Source organism: Drosophila arizonae, chromosome X, assembly GCF_054131065.1.
Source record: "Drosophila arizonae isolate 15081-1271.41 chromosome X, UAZ_ARI_1.0, whole genome shotgun sequence".
Taxonomy (NCBI): Eukaryota; Metazoa; Arthropoda; class Insecta; order Diptera; family Drosophilidae; genus Drosophila; species Drosophila arizonae.
Window position 1 is genome coordinate 4673281 of NC_142927.1, and position 23691 is coordinate 4696971.

Consider the following 23691-nt stretch of genomic DNA (forward strand, 5'->3'; position numbering starts at 1 on the left):
ACGTTACCTTTGAGCTATGAATACGCTTCAGGCTGTTTGTGTTTATGGCAAATCGCTTGCTGCCGGGTATATTCTAGCTGAGCATGCCCAGCTTTAGTTCCGAGAGCTGTGAGTCCCAATGAACTTTTCAACAATCCCATAGAGCATCTGCGGCCTGTGTATACCCGCACAAAGGTTTCATGTAAATGTGTATTTGTGGGCGTGTCTGTGGTTTACATCGTTCGCCATCCATGTGGCATTCCACTTTGACGCTTTGTCTTGTCGACACACGAGCTGCCAACAAAGATGTCCGACTGAATGACTGAGGGACGTCATATAGCGCCGCTATACCCTACACACACACACACATATATATATACACACATGTGAGTTGCACTTTAAGGACTGGAGCCAAGCACCATGGGGAAGTAAATGTTTGACATTTGCTGTCATTGCGAATGTCCTCGACATTTGTTGTTCTTGTTGTTGTTGTTGTTGCTGTTGACCGACTGCGTTGGCATTGTGCATTTGCCGTTGTTTATCGAGAGCCTTTGGCCAGCAGCAGCAGCAACAGCAGCAACAACAACAGCAACAGCCCTTTGTCTTTGACAACATATAACTGTACGGCCAAGCGAGCTATCGGAGGCCTTCAACGGCTACCCTATCACAATGCACAACCTTTAAAAAGTACGATTAAAACAAAGCACCTCACAAAAAAAACAACAACAACCAGTGCCTGCAGTGTTGTAAAATTCGATTTTTCAAACGATTTTTTTCGAATCTGACGAAATTTCTTATAAATCTTTTATTTTCCATCCACCCCGTCAGCCGCCTTTAACATTTTATCAAGCTGTCAATTCATCGAATTGGTTACATATCAAAAAATTCATTGATTCATTGATTTGATTTGAGTCGACACCCAAATTTGCATTATCCAATTTAATGTGCAATGTTTTTGATAGCTCTCAATTTGTCAAAGGTTTATTTTGACAGGGCTTGAGGGGCGAGACTTTATCAGAAAAACCTTAATACAATTTGATCTTCCTTTAGATTTAGTATGAAGGCTAAAACACTTAGTTTTTCACAACTATTTCGAAATCGATAAATATCGATTTTTGGTTGGAATGATAAGCAGAAAATAAGAGATTTATGTATATTTATATTGAAATGGGCTTAAATTTTCTAGATTAGATTCAGTTTCCCCACTTAAATGCTTCACTTATGGATCAAAATCTAATACTATCGATAAATATAGATTTTTGGTTGGAATGATAAGCAATAAATAAGAGATTTATGTATATTTATATTAAAATGGGCTCAAATTTTTTAGATTTGATTCAGATTCAGCACTTAAATGCTTCACTTATGGATCAAAGTATAATACTATCGATAAATATCGATTTTCCCTCGTATGCTTTAGTTTTTTAACTGTATTTCCACTATCTAATATTTTAAAGCTCTATATTAAATATTTCATGTCAATGTTAATAATTCTATTTATGCATTCCTTTCAATATATTGCAGCTACAAAAACTAGCAACTGACAGCGGGCAGCTCGAAGAACTTGTGATTATTTCAAAACGGAAACGGAAGCTGAAAGAGCAGCACCAGCAGCAGCCACAGCGGGAAGTGGAGAAGAAGAAGCAACAGCAAAAGCAGATAGTCGCCAGACGACAGTTGAAAACAATGCAAATTAAAATACAATAAAATGTAAAACACGGCAGCAACAGCAACAACAAAGACGACGACGGTGACGGCGACGGCGACAGCAGCAACATCAGAGAGAGAAGAAGTTAGAGAGAGAGAGAGAGAGAGCGAGAGTGTAGAGTGTGTGCGCTTGTAGTATGCGTTAGGGTGTGAATACTGTGGTTGAAGCCCGTCAAATGGAAATGAGAAGCGGGCGAAGTGGCGGCAACTTTTCCACTGAATTGATTTGCGCAAAAGTCACAGGATACGCGGTGTAGATAGCAACAGCAACAACAGCAGCAGCAACAGTCACATCAGCAACATCAGCAACAACAACAACAACACAACAACAGCAATTTGCATAATTTTCAGCAACAGACACGCCAGCAACATAAGCAACAAATTTCACACAGCAAACGCAACGGACATAAAAAGGGCGCCGAAACAAAACAGGAGAAAAAAAAATAAAACAGTAAAAAAAAACATGTAAGCTACGTTTGCTCGATGGATTTTTTTTAGCTTTTCGCATTTAATATATGCAAAACAGAGAAAAAAAATTAAAAGCCGAAAAAGAAACAATCAAAAGCGGAAATAAACGCGCGCAAAACGCTGGCAAAACGCGCTGGAAACGCGACGAAAAGCAGCAGGAAACGCCAGAGTCCAGAAACAACAGCAGCAACAACAACAACAACAATAACAAGAGCAGCGCGTACGCGAAAGTTTTTGCCTATAAATGTACCAGGACAGCAGCTGCAGCAGCAGTAGTCGACGTGGCAGCGCAGCAACAGCAACAACAACAGCAGCAGCAGCAGCAACAGCAACGACGACGGCAGCAGCAGCAGCAGCGGCAGCAGCGGCGGCGGCAACTGGGAATGAGGAGGATAACTTTGAGGCGTTGACAATAATAACGACAACAACAACAATAACAACGACAGCGGATATAGCCAAAGTGGGCGTGGGCGAGGCGACAACAACAACAACCACAACAACAGCGACACTAATCACAGCAGCAGCAACAACACCAACAACAGCAGGCGCAGGAGCAGGAACAGCAACAGGAACAAGCGCCGCTGGCAGCTGCAATAACAGCGACGACGACGACGACGACGACGACGATATTTATACATCAGCCGATGCCGAAATAGATATAGAGTGCATAACAGCGCAGGGCTCACAATTGCCAACGAGCAACAGCAACAACAGCCACAGCAGCGGACACAGCAGCAACAGCAGCAGCAGCTGCGGAAATGCCGCGCTGTTCTGCAGCGCACGACAGCAACAGCAGCCGCAGTCGCAGCAGTCGCAGCAGCAACAGTTGCAGCTGCAGCAGACGCAACGTGCCGCCGCTGCCCTAAACGCCGATGTGCGTTTGCTGCGTAAAATCGGCTACATTGCCTCGCGAGTGCGCTGCCTGGCCAAATACTATAACGACTTTCGCCTGGTCAATCCGTACAGCGCGCATCGGCAGCGACGTCAGCTGCAGGAGATATTGTTGAAGCACTCGATATTCGATCCGGGACGCGAACGGGAGCGTGCCTTGCTGCTGGCAGCGGCAGCGGCGGCAGTTGGTGCAGCAACAACAGCGGCCACCACAGCAGCAACAACAGCAGCAACAACAGCGGCAGCAATTGTTAGTCGCAGCCAGAGCTGCAGCAGCAACAGCTTTGAGCCGCTGGAGGAGCAACCGTTGCAGCTGGAACCAGAGTCTGATACAGAACAGGAGCAAGAAGAGCTGGCCATAGCCACGGTGACAACGACAACGACAGCGACAGCAACAGCGACAACAGCGACAGCAACAGCAACAGTGCGACGCAAATCGTCGGCTAGCAGCACCGGCAGCGGCCCAGTAACAGCAACAGCAACAGCATCCGCCTCGGCATCGGCATCGGCATCGGCGGGCGCCTCGACCAGTGCGTCGGCCTCGCTTCTGACAGCTGCCACGCCCATAGCGCTGCTGGAGGAGTTGCTCATACAGTTCTACGAGGATCAGGATCAGTGCCGCAGCAAGTTGACTGTTATACGGCGGCGGCTGGCGTGCAGCGACAATTTGAATACACTCAATAACAACAACAACCACAACAACAATAACAATAGCAGCAACAACAACAACAATAGCAGCAACAGCAGCAGCAGCAACAGCCGCAGCAGCAACAGCCGCAGCAGCAACAACAACAACAGCATCAGCAACCAGAACAACAACAGCAACAACAGCAGCATCAACAATTTCAGCAACGGCCACAGCCTGACCATGTCCACGTCCATGTCGAACATGGTCGAAGCAGCAGCAGCAGCTGCTGCTGCCACAGCCACAGCGACAGCAACGGCGACGGCCACAGCAGCAGCGGCTGCCGCAGCTGCCGCCGCCGCCGCTGCGACAGCGACAACGACCGCAGCAACTGTTGCTAGCGACATTGCTGTTGTCCTGCCCACCAGCAGCAGCGGCGGCAACATGTGCACTGGCAGCGGATCTAGTCAGCAGCAGCAGCAACAGCAGACGCGCGCCTATTTGCAGCCCTCGCTCGACGGCGACCATCCGTCGCGTCGTCGTCGCGCCAGCGACTGCTCAGCGGCCGCTCTGACGAACCAGCTGCACTGCATCACGCTGAAGAACAACAACTGCACAGCCGTCGCAGCGGCCAGCGCGGCTGGCAAGCTGCCCTTCCATCGGGGCAGCTGCGGTGCTGCCGGCGAGCATCTGCTGGCAGCGAACTCGATCGCCAATCGCGCCACCATCATATTGAGCAAGTCCTGCAGCAATGTGGACGGCGACGTCAGCCTGACGGCCAGCGTGCCCAACAACAAGCTGCGGGCCAGCGCCACCGACATCGAGAGCAACTCGAATGCCCTCAATGGGGGCCGGATCGATGCCATGCAGCAGGCCATTGCCGATGCCACCTCGAACAACGGCAACAATGAGTACAGCATCCTCCAGCTGAACAACACGATCATCCAGTGTCACTTCAACGACGATGACTTTCGCGCCCTGGTCAAGGATCTCAAGCGCAAGGTTGAGTACACGGAGCGCATGAATTGGCTATGTAAGTAGTGCTCTAACTATTCTCCTTTCTTATACATTCGAGTCCCGATAATCCCAAATGATCAGTTTTTCTTTTTTTTTCGATTTAGACAGTAAATCAAATTATCGGGAGTTATCGAGAGCAAATTGTTTTGAAGGGGATCGAATTTTTTCGATTTACTGCGATTTCCAATTTGGCGGGGTAGAAATTATCGAGACTCGATTGTCTATTCAATAACTATTATAATATATTGTTACACTGTACAACAAATACTGGATCGATATCAATGTCAACTGTTTCTCTACTGAAAGTGTATCGAAACATATCTAGAAACTCTCGAGAGAAACTATGAAAATCATTATTGTATACATGGAAGTCCTATAAATTGTATAAGTGTCCATGATAATCGAGTGACTCTTAGTACTTATCGATAACAAGTTGGTACCATTTTTGCATGAATCGAATTTCTTGTAGGCAATCGATTACATTTTGTTACATCACTTGCATTATTTTCCTTAAAAGAAATAAAAATCGAATTGGCCAGCACTCGATAATATTTGCCATCTTCTCAAATGGATTAAAAGCGAATATGTTTCAAATAATCGATAACTTGTTCTCAGGCAATTGATGATTCTTTAATTTCTATTAAATTAAATGAGCATCAAATTTACAAATTATCGATAACGTTGTGTCAAATCAATCAAATAAAATTTTTCGGAAACTTTCAATAATTTTTTTATTTCTAATTCATGTCAATTAATAGCAATTAAATAATTTTACATTTTAATGAAATCAATGCAAACCAAACTTCTTTCTACTTATCGAAAACTTTTGTCATTTCTGTGAAAATAGACTTTGCACTTCTATTTCCATGAAAAATCAATGAAAAGCAATTACAAGCTTTTCTTCTTACATAGCATGGACATTTGTGTCGATTTTCATAAAGTCAATAAAAATTAATTTATTTTCAAATAATCGATAACTAATTAATAAGTCACTGAAGTGAATAAAGTTGCTTCCTAATATATTTCAAGTCTCTTTTAAAGTTGAACTCATCAAGTAAAGAAAACAGACCGAGAGAGAGAGAGAAAGAGATAGTGTTATCGATAAAAAACCAATAGTTGGCACTTGAGTCCAAGTCATTTGGACTCAGTCAGCGAATGCAGTGAACCGAATGAAAGTGCATGGACCGAGTCGTCCCGCCCACGCTCTTTATGGCTATTGTGAATGCAATTTGAAATGATTTTTACATTTCATTGTTGTTCCATTTAGAATTTTTGCATTCACTTTCGCACTCGCACTCGCATTTGCCAGCTCACGGCTCATTTGAGGCATTTACGCATCAAATTTGACCCGTCCATTTGTTAGTGGCGTCCTTTTAGCAAATATGCAGCATTTGATATTTGCTAAAGGGACGCCACTAACAAACGACCCGAATGCATAACCTGAACACTTGAACACTTTCCATGCATATGCAAATGCAATGTCATCTACTTTGATTTTGTTGCATGCAACAAACTACATGTGCGAGACGAGCTTTGATCTTAGATATAGAAATGAAATTTCTTACCTTTACAAGATTCGAAATGAATGCACTCAGAGACTAGACTCTCGTTTGAGCACTCGGGTTGAGTTGCTTAAAGTTTGCTTTTTTAACTATCTCTACTCTAACTATTTCTTTCAATGTATTAAGTCTTTATTATCTTCCATACTCCTAAAAAGTAATACTGATTACTCTTTACCTAAACTTGCCTTAAAGAACAAAGTATAGTTTTGATTACAACAAAAATCGAAATTATACCAAATCCATGGAAGTATACATTTAAAGTTTGGAGACTGTAGCTCTACAGGTGTAGGAGATATAATTAACTAACTAGTTTTCGATAAAGTTTTTAGGCGATAACAAAATATCGCGAGTAGTTATCGATTTTCGGAGAAAAACTCGATATGCGCGTGATATACACGAACCTAGAAAACAAAATTTCAAGTCTCTAGCTCTTATATCTTCTGAGATCGACACGCTCACACATACTGACTGACGGACGGACGGACAGACAGACGTACAGAGCTAAATCGACTCAGATCGTCGCCTTGATAAAGAATGTATATACTTTGTGGGGTCTGTCACGTCTCCTTCTGCCTGTTACATGCTTTTAACAAAACCAGTATACCCTGATTTCCCATTTTCAATGGATTCAGGGTATATATAATAAATTAAGATTTTAACAGATTTAAAGGAATTTAGATATGGTAATATGGTATGGTATAGTATAGATATAGGAGAATGATCAAATGCCCCCAGCCATAAAGCTTATTGGGCTGATTCCTGACTTAAAATCTTGAAGCTACAAAGGTGTCCTTGAGCTTTACCTGGTACTTACGCCCCATATTTTTTTCTTTGTCTATCTTTCTTCACCATCTTCCATCTTTATATATCTGCAATAGCAATAGGTCTACCATTCTGGAATCAGAGGGTGAGATAAATTCTATATGTAGAGGGCGTCGTTTTAAGATCGATTATCTATAGTAGCTCAACTCCACTTGCAAAGCTCTGGCAGGTAAAAGCTCTTAGCGTCAGCATGAAAAATGTGAGTTGAGCAAAAAAAATTGCACATGTGCCAACAAAGTTGCATTAAAAATGCAAACTTTCGGTCATAAATATTTCTCTGCATATATCTAGATATATCAGTTATTAATTGAGGTATCACTCTAGAAACTTCAAGCTCAAACTAAAAAAAAAATCGAAACTAAAACGCAACTTGCAGCGACTTGTGCAGCGTATCGTATAAACAGTTAGCTGCAGCAAGCAAATGGCTTAAGGAAACTGCAACAACAACGAGCAACAAACAACAAACAACAACAACAATGACAAACAACAACAACAACAACAATACAGCTGACAGCAAAGACATCAATCGGAGCATGTAACTTGTGATGCTCATCAAGAGTTGCGCTACTTTTGGACTGTGTCCTTGCCAGCGCTGTCTAGGTCTGTGTCTATCTATCTATCTCGCTCTCTCACTCCCTCTGTCTCGCTCTCTATCTCCCATTCTGTCCCTGTCTCTGTCTACTCTGCTGCTTGTGGCTGTGGCAAATTTTGCTTTTAAGGCTTACGCCTTTTATATGTTCTGCCCGTGTACGTGTGCATGTGTGTGTATGCGCCCGAGCTCAGCCAAGGACAGAACGGACAGGGCCGACGACGGCGACGACAACAACTTTGTTGAATGGCATTAAAAGTTGTCTTTGTATCGACGCGCAACGTTTGCCGTTTGCCGTTTGCCGTTTGCCACATTTCGTTTTGTTTCTCCTTCAATTTCTTTTACATTCCTTGCTGTCCTTGCACTTGGCCAGCACGTGTGTGTGTGTGTCCGTGCGTGTGCGTTTGCCTGTGTGTGCGTGCGTGCGTCAGTTTTCCGCATTGTCGCATTTTAAACATTTCAATTAAATTGCGTCGCGTCGCGTCGTTTGTTCTCGACTCGCCGTCAATTCGCATTTTTTCGTTGCCTACTTTTTGGCGCCTGTTGATTGCCTTCCATTCAATTCGATCTGTCACTCTCACTCTCTCTCTCTCTCTCTTCTCTTCTCTTTCCTCTCGATCGCTTGCTCCGCAGAGTCGTGCTTAAATTTCTGCCCGATTGTTTTGATTCGCATTGTAGTTTTTAATCTCTTAAGATGATTACGCCCGCGCTCGCTCTTTCTCACTCTCGCACACACGAGTGTGTATAAGTATGTGTGTGTGTGCGTGCTTTTACATGTGCTTCGCTTGTGTCTGGCATAACCTGTTCGAGCAATCAACGACATCGTTAATTTGCTTTCAATTGTGCAACTGCTGCGGCGGCTCCTGCGGCTCCTGCTGGCGCCTTGCCTCCTATTGGCCTTGCATTATTTTATGTCTTGATTTTCAACTGTTTTTATGCTCGTTCAAGATGCGAATAAGAGAGTAGATTGGCTTTTGGATCAGCATTTCCAAATTGGGAATGTGTTGCCAGGTAAGCTTTAGGCCCTAGTGAATCCAGAGATATGAAAGATGGTTACATGTTATATATACATAGCTTGAGATCCTAATGAATCCAGAGATATAGAAGATTTTTACATGGTATAGATACATTTATCTATGTTCTCATGCAGCTGCCATTCACATAGCGGAATCTATCGAAATGATTTTTAAGCATATTTCCTCCAGTTTCTTTTGCTGAACTCTCAAATGTGTTGCAACTCAATTTCTCTCTCTGCTCCCCTCTTGTACCATCAGACCCATAAATTTGACTGTTCGCCCTTTGAGGTCACTTCAACCGTTTTCAGAGTATTATGCAGTCAGAGTGTTATGCAGTCGGCTACACCCGTTCTACTTCCTCCTGCTGCCACGCAATCGTGTTTTGGCCCGCTGCTGCTGCCAACAGCAATTATGAGCAGCAGACGCTTTGCCAAGGCTCACACACGCTCTCACGCACTACCCCTCCCTCTGCCCAACCCCTCCCTTTTTCCCACTCTCTCGCTCTCCCGTATAGTCATCAAGTTTTGGCTTGTCTTTTGTTTGCATACTAAGTATTTTCGCAACACTGGCTAATTTCGTCGAGTCGCTTGGCAACACTGCGCGTAATTAAAATTGGCATCTGATAAAGAGAAAAATAAATACATAATCTGCTTTTATGACAGCAAATTTGGCTGCGAAAGCAGCTGGCCAAATATTTTACGGCAACAATATAAATGTCTCACTGTCTCTTTGTCTGTCTGTCCGTCTGTCTGTCCTGGGAGGCAGCAAACTGAGCAAGAAAATTAGCAGACATTGACGAAAGTTTTGAGCAAACTAAACCCCTGTCAAACACAAAGTGTTTCTTAGTCTGGAATATTACGATGGACTCGCTGAAAGACGTTCAGATACGAAGTAATTCTATCCTGAGGGTAGAGAATCTTCTTGTTGTTCTTCTTATTTACTGCAATTCGAAATTATAGCCTTACCTTGGAAGAGACTTCCCGAGCTGAACGTGCTGAGTAATTTGAGTAATAATTCCATAAACACTTGGAGTATGTTAGGCATAAGAAATTCTTAGGACTTACTCCATAAATTCCATTCAAATTCTCTAAAAGTCAAAGAAACATTGCGCTGAAGAGTCTTAAAGAGATGCTTTAAAGGAATACATTTACAAACGAATCTAAGACGTAACCAAACGTATAGCAATTGCCGGTGCCAGTGTTGGAAAACGTTAAAGCTCTTCGCTGCAATTCACAGATGTCAGCGCTTTGTTGCTATGCTGCAATCCTTTTGCTCTTCTCCAGTATCTTTTGCTTTGGCTTTTATCAATCTCGACTGTCTTAAGCCACTCGATCAAGTCGTGTGCCTAACACCTGTGTCCTGTGAACACCTGTTGTCAGCCCTAAGTTGCGTGTCAATTTGAATGCACATATAAAGCCGAGACTTAGTCAAGCCGTGACGCGCAGAAGATTGCGGATGCTGCCAGGAGGCGAGGGGCAGGCGAAAGCATTGCTTTAAAGTGGGTCAAGCACGACGGCGGGCCTGTGGGTCGCATTGGGTCGTAAATCAAAACAGAGTGCCACACGTACTGCCTACACGCCTGTCGCACTCAGCGAGTATGTGTCAAAGGTCGCAAAACCTAAATTGCCCCTCGCGGCAAGCGAAAGCAAAAGCAGAGGCGGAGGCGGAGGCTGGCAGAGGGAGGAGGTGAGCCACAAAACGCAAAATGGTCATAAATTCAAAAAGCCTAAATGGCTTGGCAATACTTACAGCGGCAAAAAATGAAAGAATGAATGAATGAAAAAAAAAACTCAAAAGAACACAGCCAGAAAGGAGAAAAGGGAGACAGCAATGAAAAGAGGAGCAGAGCAAAGAAAGCAAAAGAAAAGAACAGGCCACATAATGCGAATGACAAATAACAAGAGGCAAGAAATATGTCGGAAATCTACTCGAGACAGCCGCAAGCCACCAAATGCCAAACGCTAACCAAATGCCACAACCGACACGCAGGGTGTGAGAGATTGAAACTGTGTGAGAGAGACAGCAATAGAGCGAGCGAGCGAGAGAGAGATGATGACACTTGAAGGCAAACAGAGTGGCAGGGGATGTGTATTTGGGTGAAGAGGGGGACAAAGGCAATGGCCAAAGCAGAAATCTAATAATAATAAAATACTTTATTGTTCGGTTAACAATTCAATTGTTTCACTTAACAAGACACAACAGCAGAGACAGGCATAGACTGCCCAGAAAGAGACAGCAATACGGGCAAACGAAATGGAGAAATAAAAAATAAATTGCCACAAAACAACATTAAGTGATAAAGTGTTTGGCAAATCAAAACGAATCACTTGAATGGCTGAGAGCGCACACAAGGAGAGCGCCAGAGACTGAGAGAAAGAAAGAGCACGAGACAGACAGAGAGAGAGAACGCGAGAGCAAGCTAGATGGCGCTGTTAAAGCAAGTGGCCCTTTCATTTATTAGATAGAGTAGCCATGGGTGGGCTCCGATTGAAAAGGACGCCGACAGAAAGCGAGTGTTGATTCAAAAGCCACAAGTGAATCATGTGTATATGGGATCAAACAAAAGTGAGGGTGTTTCTGTGTGTGTGTGTATTTGAGTAAGTGGCATGTGATATGAAACAGAAATTTCAGAATTTATGAAATTTACTTCAGTATAACTATGCCTCATCAAAATATGTTAAGTGAGCGGTTGCTGTTAACTGAGCTATGTTAACTGGACATTGCTGTATTTTATTTTATTGTTGACAATCATAATATGATATTATATTATATTATATTATATTATAAAGCTTATGCATCAAATTTATGTTTAACAGTTTCTGTTAGCCGAGCTATGTTAACTGTATTTTGCTGCACATATTCTGTAAACTCATCTTTAGTAACATAACATAGTAAAGCGTGATCTTTTGAACATACATAACAAATGCATGTATGTATGTATGTATGTATATATAATATGTAGCACAGTATATCAGAAAATTATAACATATTATTATATTAGTTGAATATGATAGATAAATATTCCTCAAGTGATTAAATCACTAAAGTATAACAGTATAGTATAATAGAAAATTATAACAGAGTATTATATTATTTTAATATGATGGATAAAATATTCCTCAAATGATTAAATCACCAAAGTGTAACAGTATAGTATAACAGAATATTATAACAGATTATATTAGTTGATTATGATAGGTCAAATATTACTCAAATGATTAAATCACCAAAGTATAACAGTATAGTATAACAAATTATTATATTAGTTGATTATGATTGATTATGATGTAGATTATATGATTGAAAAAAAAAGAGTGCAATATAACAGATTAATATAACAGAATTGTAAGTGCACATAGCCAGTAAAACTTAAGAGAGAGACTTTCCCGTTACTTCTAATGCAAGCCTCAGCTAATCACATGTTTTTGCAAATGATTCTTCCAATACTCCAGTATGAGCTGGGGTCCATATACGGTGTTCATTCATGCGTGTGGGATGGAGAATGGACTGTTTCATTAAAACGCGTACTTTCTGGAATTGAAACGTGTCTCTGCTTTATTGGGAGTGTAACACACGGACTTAATGCTAGCATTAAAGAATCTTCAATTGGCTTCCAAGTATAAAGCACAAACAAATCAATATTTCTTTGAAAATGTTTCCCAGCCCCACCGATGGCGGCGAAAATAGAATTTCAAAATAAATACAGTTTTCCTTGAATTGAATAGTCGGACTCCAGCATCTCTTTACATAAAGATATGCATATACGTATGTGTGTATATGTGTATGTGTGTATGTATGTATCTTTAATTGGAATCGTACTTGTGTGTCCACTTGTGTTATTTAATACCTTGACAAAAGCAACCACAGCAGCGGAAATGCGAAGGGGCTGCAGAAAGTGTTTACGCGTTGGGTAGCATCTGAAGCTTGTGCGTTGAGCTGGAGACTGTTTATTGTACCCAGCATACATCGATAGATATGTAGATGTATACATATTACAATAGCAGCTATGCAAAATATTTGTTAACAAAGCATGGAGTATACACACATACATACATTCATCATGTTAGCTCCTGCCAGCTCTCCCACCATGTATTTACATACATACATGCGTATATGGCATATTGCGCGCATAGACTTAGCTACCGGCAATATGAGAAAGAGAGCGAGGGATGGAGAGTGAGGGAGGCCACAAGGAGAGCTATACTTCTGGATATCTTCATCTTCATATCAATATCAACAGTAGCATCTACGAGGTATCTCTATTCATATCTATATCTATATCTTTATCTACTTCTACTTCTATACATATGCGCATACATATGTATATACGTATTACTAATGAAACCGCCTTTTCTTAATAAATGATGGATCCAACCGCAGTGCTGGGGCTCAGCCACAGAATGTCATGTTAGACGCAGCAGCCCCCTGCAGGGGTGCGAGCTAATTGCCTGTTGCAGTCGCATGTTAAGCAGCCGAAACATGCAGCATAAGTTGCCAGCAGGCAACTGATGTGGAGTAAGAAAGAGCAGGAGAGTGAATGAAAGAGAGGGAGAGCGAGTGCAGCCTTGGCTTAAGTTGAAAAATTTAAGAAACGTCAAGGAAATTGTTCTCAAACGTTAAAATTCAAAAGAAATTTTTTGGCATATGCAACTTTAATCTTATGTAACAGGCAAAAGGTGACGAAGCTACAGAAGATTTAAATCGATATATCGATACATTTCTAACTTTCTATATGTTTGGCCAACTGTCTGTTGTTTCATTCTCATCAATATCGTTAGCCCAAAGAAGCGTAAGACTCAAAATTCAAATTACTTATATGCATTCTATGCGTGAAATCCTTGGAATCGATATATATCGATATATGTTTTTAGAGCTTAGCTTCAGCTTTTTACACAGATTATCAATATTTTCCATTTTGTGTGCCTTTTGCATATTTCCTCAAGCACTAAACGCAGAAAACCCGTTTCAAATAGCAGAGACAAGTCTATTTACTTGATAGAGCTATGATCGAATAGTTTAATAAGGAAGTATTAGATGTTAGGAAGTAATAGTAGAAATTGTCTTCTAGATTTCTAAACAAAAAAGCATACGACCACAGGGATGTCACTCGATAACTCATAGTCGAGCACTCCCAACTAGAGCACAGTTACAGGCTTTAGATAAAAATTGTACGTGTATATATACATATGCATGTGTGTATGTGTAAAAGAAAAATAAACAAATTACATAGTCATGAATTGACGCCATTTTATAGAACATTTCCCACTTGCTGGGTGCTTTGCCGCAGCAAAGTTTACGACTCGACCGACCAGTGGAATAAAAAGCAAAGTTTGTTATTTTTTGTGTTTCTCTTTGTTTTTGATTTTCTCTTGCTTTTTTCGTTTTTGGCAACAGCTGCAAGATTGTTGCATTGTTGCCAGTTGATTGTGTGTGTGAGAAAGGGAGGGGGCGGGGGGGGGGGAGGGGTGGTATGGTTTGAGGCGGTCTGAGGGGAGCTGGAATTGTTTTGTGCAGTGCAACAGCTTGCACGATTCATTGACGTTCCAGACAGACAGACAGACAGAGAGACAGACAGACACAACGATTGCCAGAATATGGCACGCATTAACTGGTAAAACGAGCAAATTGTTTACGGTCTAACAGACAGGGCAGCCCGATGAACTTGTTGTGCGAGTCATTCAACAACATCATCAATGCTGAGCGGCTACCAAATGAGCTGCGAATGAAATTAGGTGAAAGCAACACAAAAGTCAAATGCAACAAAAACACTTCATAAACAGCGTTTAAATAATGAAACAGAATCTGTTTTTGATGATGATGATGATGTCTTTCTGGGAATTATAGAATGCTAAAAAGGCGAATAAAAGAATTTGCAAATTCAAGGAATTTAAGTAATTCGTAGTCTCAAATTGCAACATGCTAAAAGTGGCAGTAAAATTTTAACGGACACTTGATAAACAGTAAAGTCTAGATATAGCGATAACAAAAATGGCATAAAAGTAGAGAAGAGACAAAAATAGGCAGATATATAGAGAGCCAAAAAAAATAGAGATGGGAAGACGAACGTAGATATACAGAAAGAGAGGACAGGAGAGTAATAGCGATCTGAGAGAAAGGTAAGAGAGAGAGAGAGAGAGAGAGAGAGACAAAGTAGAGCGACAAATAAAAAGAGAGAGAGAAAGATAGGTATAGAGAATGAGAGAGAGGGACAGAAAGAGAGTGAGATTTAAATACATAGAAAAAGAAAGAGAGAGAGAGACAGTAATAGAAGGAATGGGGGAGAATAAAAGAGAGACAGAGAAAGAGTTAGAGACAGTGAGAGAAAGAGAGATATAGTGATATAGAGAGACCGATATATAAAGACGTAAAATAGGGAGAGAAAGAGAGGTATAAAGAATGAGAGAGAGAAAGAGACAGAAAGAGAGTCATATTTAAAGACATAGAAAAAGAAAGAGAGAGAGATAGTAATAGATTGAATGAGAGAGAATATAAAAGAAACAGATAAAGAGAAAGAGATAGTGATATAGAGAGACAGACAAATATAAAGACGTAGAGCAGATAAATAGTTAATAGGTGCAAAGAGACAAATAAAGAGAGAGAGAGAGAGAGACAGAGAGAGAAATCATACTGAAACAGAAAGATAGCGAAAAATCAGGTAACGGTGTCTCGGTAGACAGCAACGGGAATGTATAAAAAGAAAGCAAATAAGAAAAAGACAGAAACACGAAGCCAGCCAATCAGGAATTTTTCTCTATTCTATTTTCTCTGTAACTCATTAAATCTACTAGCTACATAAATACTTCGCCTTGGCTTTCCCTCTCCCCTCCTCGATTGCTATCTGGTTTCTGTCTGTCTGTCTGTGTTTCATTTTCTTGTCAGTTTATTTCCATTTTTAAAACGTTGACAGCTGTTCCCCCCTCCCATTCGCCATTTTCACTAGTCTTCGATGCGCTCATAAGTATGCTATATTTTTTTGAAAGTATTTCCTTCAGCTCTACTGCGTTTTGCTTCGTCACTAAAAGCTGAAAACTACCCTCCGCCAGGCTGGCTGGCTTTTGGCCTGATAGTGTAGTCGGCAGTCACACCTAGGCACGCACACACCAAAACACACACACACACACATATGCACAGAGTTGACTTCGTTTGTTCGCTAATAAAGTTAAGCAATCAATAAAAATGTTGATTATGTGCGCCAGCAACAAAAGCTTTAAGAGGCGCACACACAGAGACAAACACACACGCACGCACACGCACACACACTCTCTTTCTGTCTCTTCCACCCTCCCTCTCTCTTTGTATGTAAATTTCATGATGCTTGGCGCATAACACAAAATAATCAAGTGTGTGTTTGTGTGTGTGTTGGTTTTTTTTTCAACTAACGCCTCGGCAGACCAACCGAACCACCCTCTGTGCAGCCGCTCCCCCCTCCAGCTGTGAGCTGCCTACGCGCACCCTTGTTGTGGCCGTGTCACTATGCACTCAATCAAGCGTTGCCAGACCGTTGCAGTTTTCGTTCGCCAGCTTTGCTTGTTGAGGCTGTGAAATTCCAAATCGAATTTTGGGTCCAACTAATAAATTTGTTATTGACTTGCGTTGCGGTCATGAAATCATGTTGTTGTTGTTGTTGCTGTTGTTGTTGCTAGGGGTTAGTTCATATATGTGTGCATATGCTCGTAAATACATTTATGTTAGCAACACTTTTAATGAGCAATAAAATGTTGCATACTTAAGAGCAGCAGAGCCAAAGCGCAGTAAAAACCTACAGCAATCCGCTGAGTGTGTGTCTGTGTGTGTGTTTGGGTGTGGGTGTGGGTAGTTACATGGCTTATATGTATATAGCCATTTGCTAACCACTTTTGACACCTTTTCGTACGACTTTCTCGCGTACTTTTCAAAAAGTTTTTCAGCAACAAAAACAAAACGCAGAAAACTGCCGCAAAACACCTTGCCAAAACCATCTCGCTCTCTCTTTCGCTCTCCCTCTCTCTCTCGGCTTTCGCTCTCCCTCTCTCTCTCGGCTTTCGCTCCCTTTTCATTGTTTGACTGTTGGTAAAGCAAGCATTTAACTTAAATTATTTTCGAACAACAACAACAACAACGAGAATGAGCAAAGTTTTCTCCTTCGATTTGGCAGCCGCTGGCAAAGTCGTTTACGAAACTCGAAACTAAATTACATTCGAAACATGTCCAAGTTGTGATGGGGCATTACTTATTCTGATGCTACTGTTAATAATATTATTACCAACACGACTTGTTTTTAGTTTCCGCCCCCATGCCCGTCCACTCACTGCACAGGCTTAATAGGGAAGTAAAAAAAAAAAAAAATGTATAATGATTCACAGCTTTGCTTTAATATTGAAAACTCGCTAAAGAAATAAAATATAATAAAATATACTTAATATAATAGAAGACATATATATACATATGTATAGAGGCATATATCAATGATTCTCTTCACTTTTGTAATGAATGAGCATTTTGTAGTCGATCATGCCCCAATTCAAACTCCTTCTTTATTTTATCTGCTGGCTTCTACTGTTTAAGCTGCTCGTTACGCCAACATCCCCCCTCTCTCTCTCTCTCTCTCTCTCTCTCTCTCTCTCTTTCTTGCTCTCCGCCGTTCTCTGTCTTCTCGCAATTGCCTTATATAACTATTGTTAATCTATATGTGACTTCTAGCCATACTTTTGATTATACGTCATGTCTTCTCTTATTTCAGTTTAGTTGATTTTGTTGTCTTTCCTTTCCCATCATTGCATCATTGCAGCCAATTAAATTCTCCTTTTTACAGCATTCAGTATTCCTTTTGTCAATTAGATAAGCCCTAATGAAATCTGTGAAAAAGAAAAGAAGGTCATGCCACACGGCTCTCAGTAGTTTCACAGTTATGCTGGCTCACTCATATGCATGCGGTTCGTTGTTCGCCGCGAATGGCAAAGGAAGTTTCGCAAATTAATTGACAAATAACTGTACCGGCTGACCATGAGCACCGGCTAATTGACAAGGCACTTTGACAACAGAATATAGTGGCTGCTGTGCTCGCTTCGCTTTCGCCCAAGCCCCAAAGAATGCGTTCATAAAAATAATTATCAAACAAATTTTGTTTGAAGCAATTTCATTACACTTAATTAAGAAGCGCTCTGATACATGTGGCCAGGTGTCATGTGGCAACTGAAAGGGTACACCTGCCATGCGAACGGAGCACGCTTCAGTCTTCGGGCAGGACGCGTGTGACCTGCCACATCTTTAATGCATGCGCGAAAGAGAGGGCAAGTGAGGTGGTGGGTGGAGGGGGGATGGGTGGTACACTGGCAGAGACAGAGTTGACAGCTGAGAGCACCTAAAAATGTTTGCCATTTCCATGATACATGGCAATACGCATATATTTATACACATATACATATGTGCGTATAACATGTTATATAACAGTATATTATGGTATGTATGCTCGCGCTTGCTTTGCGACGTGCTATGCGGCGTATGCGTAATTTGGAAATGAATTTTAAGACGCAGCCGCCAATTAGTCGTCCGCCCATTCGATTGGCAAATGCATATTGAATGTCATTCATTAGCGATTCATTAGCGATTCGTTTTATGTTTATGTTTTTTTTTTCAGCTATTTGACATTTGGCATTGAAGTCGGTGTCAATTTCATCAGATTTAATTTGCAATTACTCATTGACTTGTCTCGCGTTTTGGTTTGAGAGCTGCACTCGCGTGGGCTGATGGGGAGAACATATTTAGCTACCCTTTCATGGTCAATCGCAGATATGAACTGAAAACTAAATTTCAAGTTATCGATAACTTCGATAACCGTATGTTAGTTATCGAAATAGTTATGCAACTGTAAATTGCAACAAATGCTGTATACATAGCTGTAACTAGCCAAGATCTTGGCTTAAGAAAAGACATTCAATGCTAAGCTTTGATATTGCTATCGATAGTTATCGAGCTGCTAGGCAACCTAGCCACAATACTTAGTTCAACTAGAAGCTGAAAGCTGTCTTAAGACTATAGAATAAGCATAAAGAAATTCATTACAAAGCAAGACAATAAAAGTTATCGATAACTTTTACATTTACATGGCTAGCTATAAAAGTAGTCGGCATAATTTAATTCCAAAACAAAACTAGCTTAAAATTCAACACTTGATAAAGCACATGCCAAGCCGTGTGAACATTCAAAGTTATCGATAGCTTCCTTATTGTTATCGTTTGTTATCAGTGCCACTTAGTGTTAGACCTCAGTCAAAATAAACTTACTTTAAATAGAGCCAAACCATTCACGGTGCTATTCATATAATTTTCCTTAGTTATTTATATCTTAGCTATCGAAACAGTTAGCTATCGAAACGAGTTATTATAGCCCTAAGTGAGTGAGTGTTATTGAATTTGTTTTATTTACAGGGCATAAATATAGCTTGCACTTGTATTATTTGTCTTGCCACTTTTCTGATATTGTAATTACAATATTCTTATCTTTCACTCTCTCTCTCTCTCCCTCTCACTCTCTCCCCCCTTCTGGCTGTGTACGTGTAATGCCAGAGGTTGTTAGTTTATGGAGACTAATGCACACATACATACATATAGATATATTTATACATATATATTGTATATATTTGTTAAGTTATTTTTATTTTTAATATCTAAATTGAGTATCTATGTTAGGTTATGTTTTTTTCTTTTGTTTTGTATGCTTTATTTTTGTCTTCTGGTTGTTGCTGTTGTTTCTTTATTCTGTTTTTTTTTTTTTTTCTTCTTTTGTGGCACGTGCTGTAACTGTCAGGCCTCATTGAATATTATTTGAATATTTGTCTGTGCATGTGTATGGGTGTATAGGTGTGTGTGTGTGTGTGTGTGTGTGTATGGGTGTGCGCTTGGGTAGTTGGGGCATGTCCATGCCCACACGCCCACAATCGACAGCGCAACGCGCACAGCCCGCAGCCCTCAACCCACCGCCCCCCGCCCCCAGCTCACAAGTACGCACCACCTGTCCACCTGCCACATTTCTCATGACGCGTGCCCCGCTTTGTTTTATTTCATTGCTGTTGTTGTTGTTGTTGTTGTTGCTGCTGATGTTGCCGCTGTAATTTATACGTGTTGTTTATTTTATGCCAATTTAATGCAACTTACAAACACACACACACACACACGCACGCACACATACACACACGCGTTCAAATATAGCCGCAAGCAGAAATATAACAAACGAGCCGCGATTTGACTAACGGTTTCATCTCAAGAGCTTCAGCGCGTCGCGTGTGCGTGTGTGTGTGTGTGTGTGACATAAAATATTTGACATATTGTCACATTCACGTTCTTAATGAAGTGCAGCCAAGTTAGTTTCGGAGACTTCAAGACCAACAATCGAATATCAAACCCCAAAAAAAATATGAATACCAACAGCCTGGACGGTGCTGACTATGCTATACCCTGTAAATTGATATCAAATATCATCGTCTGTTGAATTCTGCTTTGCATTTGTCTTATTTTTATTGTCTTTTTCAAAATGGTAATTCTAACTGCCAGTTAAATATTTGACATGAGGATAATTAATACTTAAAAATTATTAGGCAATTGTATAGACAATATACAGACAATATACAACATATTTTGTGAATGAAAGTAATTTAACAACATGTTAGATATGGCTGCTAACTTTGACATGAGCAATTGATTCCTTCTCACGTATGCTTATATGCATTTTTTGTGAAGGAAAAGGTTTTGAGAACATGTTAGATCAGCCTGTTAACTTTGACATCAGCTTTAGATATATTTGCTTCTTCTTTGCTTCTTCTTTGCTTCTTCTTGGATAAGCAGTTAGCAATCCCTCTGCTGCCTGGAGCAGCTAGATTTCATAACCAGCTGTTAAATATTTGACATGCAGTTATAAAAATGTGTTTCTAACAGTAATATATATAGCGAGCTTATATTTTATGAACGAATGTTAAAATTTAATTTGACAACATATTAAATATGGCTGCTAACGTTGACATGAGCCTGGCACATGAGATCAGAGGCAGTTTCTGGCACCCTCGAGCTATGCAGCTACTGCTTTATGGCTCTTGGCCCGACTAGAAGAAGACATTTTCCTTGCCGCTTGACAACTTTAGCTGTAAATTATTTTCCTTCGTTCATTTTGCTTTCTTTTCTGTGTTTTTGCTCTTTTCTCACTTTTTATGACCTTTAAATGTTCGCTTTGATTTAAGAGTTTTAAAGCAATTTCACTGTCGCCGTTGCCGTTGCTGTTGCCGTTGCTGTTGCTGTCGTTGCCGTTGGCATTCGGATTCCCATTGACAGCGGGCCTGGGCCTGGGCATGGTCTTTTGGGCTGTTGCTATTCATTAGATGCGCTTAATCAACTGTATTTGGGAACTGTCTGGCGTGCATGTGGCACATGCTATATGCCACCTGCCACACATGAACACACACACATGCCAGGACACGCCCACATATTCCTTTAGAATTGACTTAAATTTCTCAACAGCAGAACCAGAATGAAAATGATAACACCAAAATGGGAAAATGGAAAACTCCAAATGTAAAATGTAAAACGAAAATGAAACCAACAAAGCTAAGGCACAAGTCGTTTTGTTAGATCCATGGCAATCCACAGCAATCCACAGCAATCCATAGAAGTGCGTTGCCTAACGACAACGCTCAGTGCATACCCTGTAATTGCAGTAAATGTGTTGAAAATTAGGGATATTCCCTTAATTTCTTCCCCGGAATGAGTTAGTTATTCGAGTATTAGGTATATGTCTTTGAAAGAAGACTATTTCAAATATTAGGGATACTCCCTAAGAAGCTGTTTCGTTTGTAAGGATTGTTTAAATGTGTCTTTATATAAAGGGTAGTCCTCTTCCAAAAAAAAAAAAAAAGTATTAGAGATATGCCTTCAAAATAATAGTTTTTCAAATATTAGGGATATGCCCTAAAAATATGAACTGTTTCGAATATTCGTTAATTATTGGATAAGCCTAAGCTCAGCTTGCCAGACAGCTTTCAAATATAATTTGAATAGCTCAAAGGATTGAATGCCATAAAAACTAACCCTACACACACACACACACACACGCACGTACAGGATATTGTCAGCTGTGCTGAAACTTGCCTCTGCTCTTTGGGTTGCCTAGAAATAAAAAAAAAAAAAACGAGACGTTAATAATTAAAAATGAAAAATTCATGTTGTTGTTGTTGCCCACCTGCTATACATGTGTGCGTATGTGTTTGTTTGTGTGTGTGTGTGTGTGTGTGACTTTGACAGTTGAAAGGATTATGAATCAGTAAAGAGCGAATGAGAACAAAGCTGAGCACGAAAATGGACAAAAATATGACATGGCCCACAGAGACAGAGAAAGAGACAGAGACAGAGATAGAGACAGCAGCAGCAGGTCAGCAGGTAAAAGCCTGCCGGGAGCAGGACGCGGCTAGGGATAAGGCTGAGTATTATGTGCGGATTCCATGACAGGACACTTTTTGGCCAGGCCACACGAAGCGTTGTACTCTCTATCTATCTGTGTGTGTATACGTGTGTGTGTGTGTGCGGTTTGCGGCCGCCGCTTTTAAAACAGTGCCCAAATAAAAATTTCCCTCGTCCCAGGTGAATAGAAGTTGACACCTTTTGACGCGCTTTCCTTTTGGCCTGTTTTTGCTGTTTTTTTTTTTTTCTTTTTGTGGCCTGCCAATGAAATCATTTGAGTATATTAATTAAAAGCACTCGGTAAATACGCTCTGCTCTGTTGAGCCTCGGCCTCTGCTGACGCGCGCAGCTGCCGCGTCCAGAGCCCACAGCCTGCTCCTGGCATCCGACCCACCGCAGTCGACGCGTCGGCGGCCCCAAGTGTTTGCCGCTAAGCAAATTGGATTGCTGTGGCGGAGTCACTCTAAAGCAGGATGCTCAAATTGTCTGCCCGCACCCGCTCTCTCACTCTGTCTCCCTCTCCCTCTCCTTCTCACTTTCTCTGTCTGTCCTCGTCACCGGATGTTTAGCAGCTGAATTATCAAGGCGAAAAAGTTCAATAGTTCCAATTCCCCAAACGCGCCTTTCAAGATCGAAGCCAGCAACAAGCGTCTCGGCTGCTCCAATTGCGCCATTTGCATTAATTGAGAGCGTTACACACACCTATACACAAATACATACATACATACATATATATGTATTTAAATCTCTATACAGTCCTCGCTGTGTCTCGCTCAATGCCAACGCCATTTTTTTCACTCAGCCTTTTTGCTTGCGGGTCATAGAAGTGGAAATGGAAATGGAAGTAGAAATGCTGAAAGAAAAGAATAGAAAACGGAAGCTTTTGTATTTTTTCTTCTTTTGTGCAAATTAAACAATTTGCTAACAAAAACTTTATGCAATAGTTTCTCAATTAGGTGAGCTAACGGCATTTCAACTGCAAGCCAATTGCAATTGTGCAATTTCTCAAATTGCTTTCATTTCATACTATCGATAAAGATATACAATATGTACATATCTGACATGACTCAAAGACTACAAATTTATTTATGAAAATTATATAACAATATCTTGTATATGTATTATCATGACGATGTATATGTAATATGTAATAGTATCTTTCCAATATCTCCAATATCTCGCGATGAAATAAGATGTTGCCCGAATTAGCTTAGAGCTCTAGCATCAATTGCGCCCTGGTTTCCCAAGACGGCTAGTTGAAGACTGCTCTCCTGCAGTCTACTCAAAGGTGTCAGGAAGTGACCTTTAATAGCAGGTTCCAGCTGAAACATATTCTCCTTTAGTACCTTCCTTCTCCACTTAATCCTAATTTTTGCAAGAACTGTCCAGTAGACTGTCCATCTGATTCTCTTTTCCCAGATGTAGGGCCGTCAGCATGTTCATGCTTGAACACCGCCTCTTGTTGCAGTAGTATTGACGTGAGGCTAAGAATTCATATAAAGTTAGAGTTGTAGAAAAATGTTGTCCTAGCACACGCTTCTTATACAAACTCTTTTATTGAGAAAGAGAAAGAAACATAGCTATTGCTGATTGA

The 23691-nt window shown here is 41.0% G+C and overlaps 1 protein-coding gene across 1 annotated transcript in view; it reads left to right on the top strand.

Annotated features, from left to right (window-relative positions):
- The window catches only part of Pde9 (phosphodiesterase 9), a 129803-nt gene that overhangs the window by 61102 nt on the left and 45010 nt on the right, over positions 1–23691 (top strand). The window contains exon 3 of the mRNA XM_089475898.1: positions 1504–4703. Within this exon, the coding sequence (XP_089332024.1) occupies positions 2399–4703 (2305 nt within the window). The 5' untranslated portion in view covers positions 1504–2398. The remainder of the gene's footprint in view (positions 1–1503; positions 4704–23691) is intronic.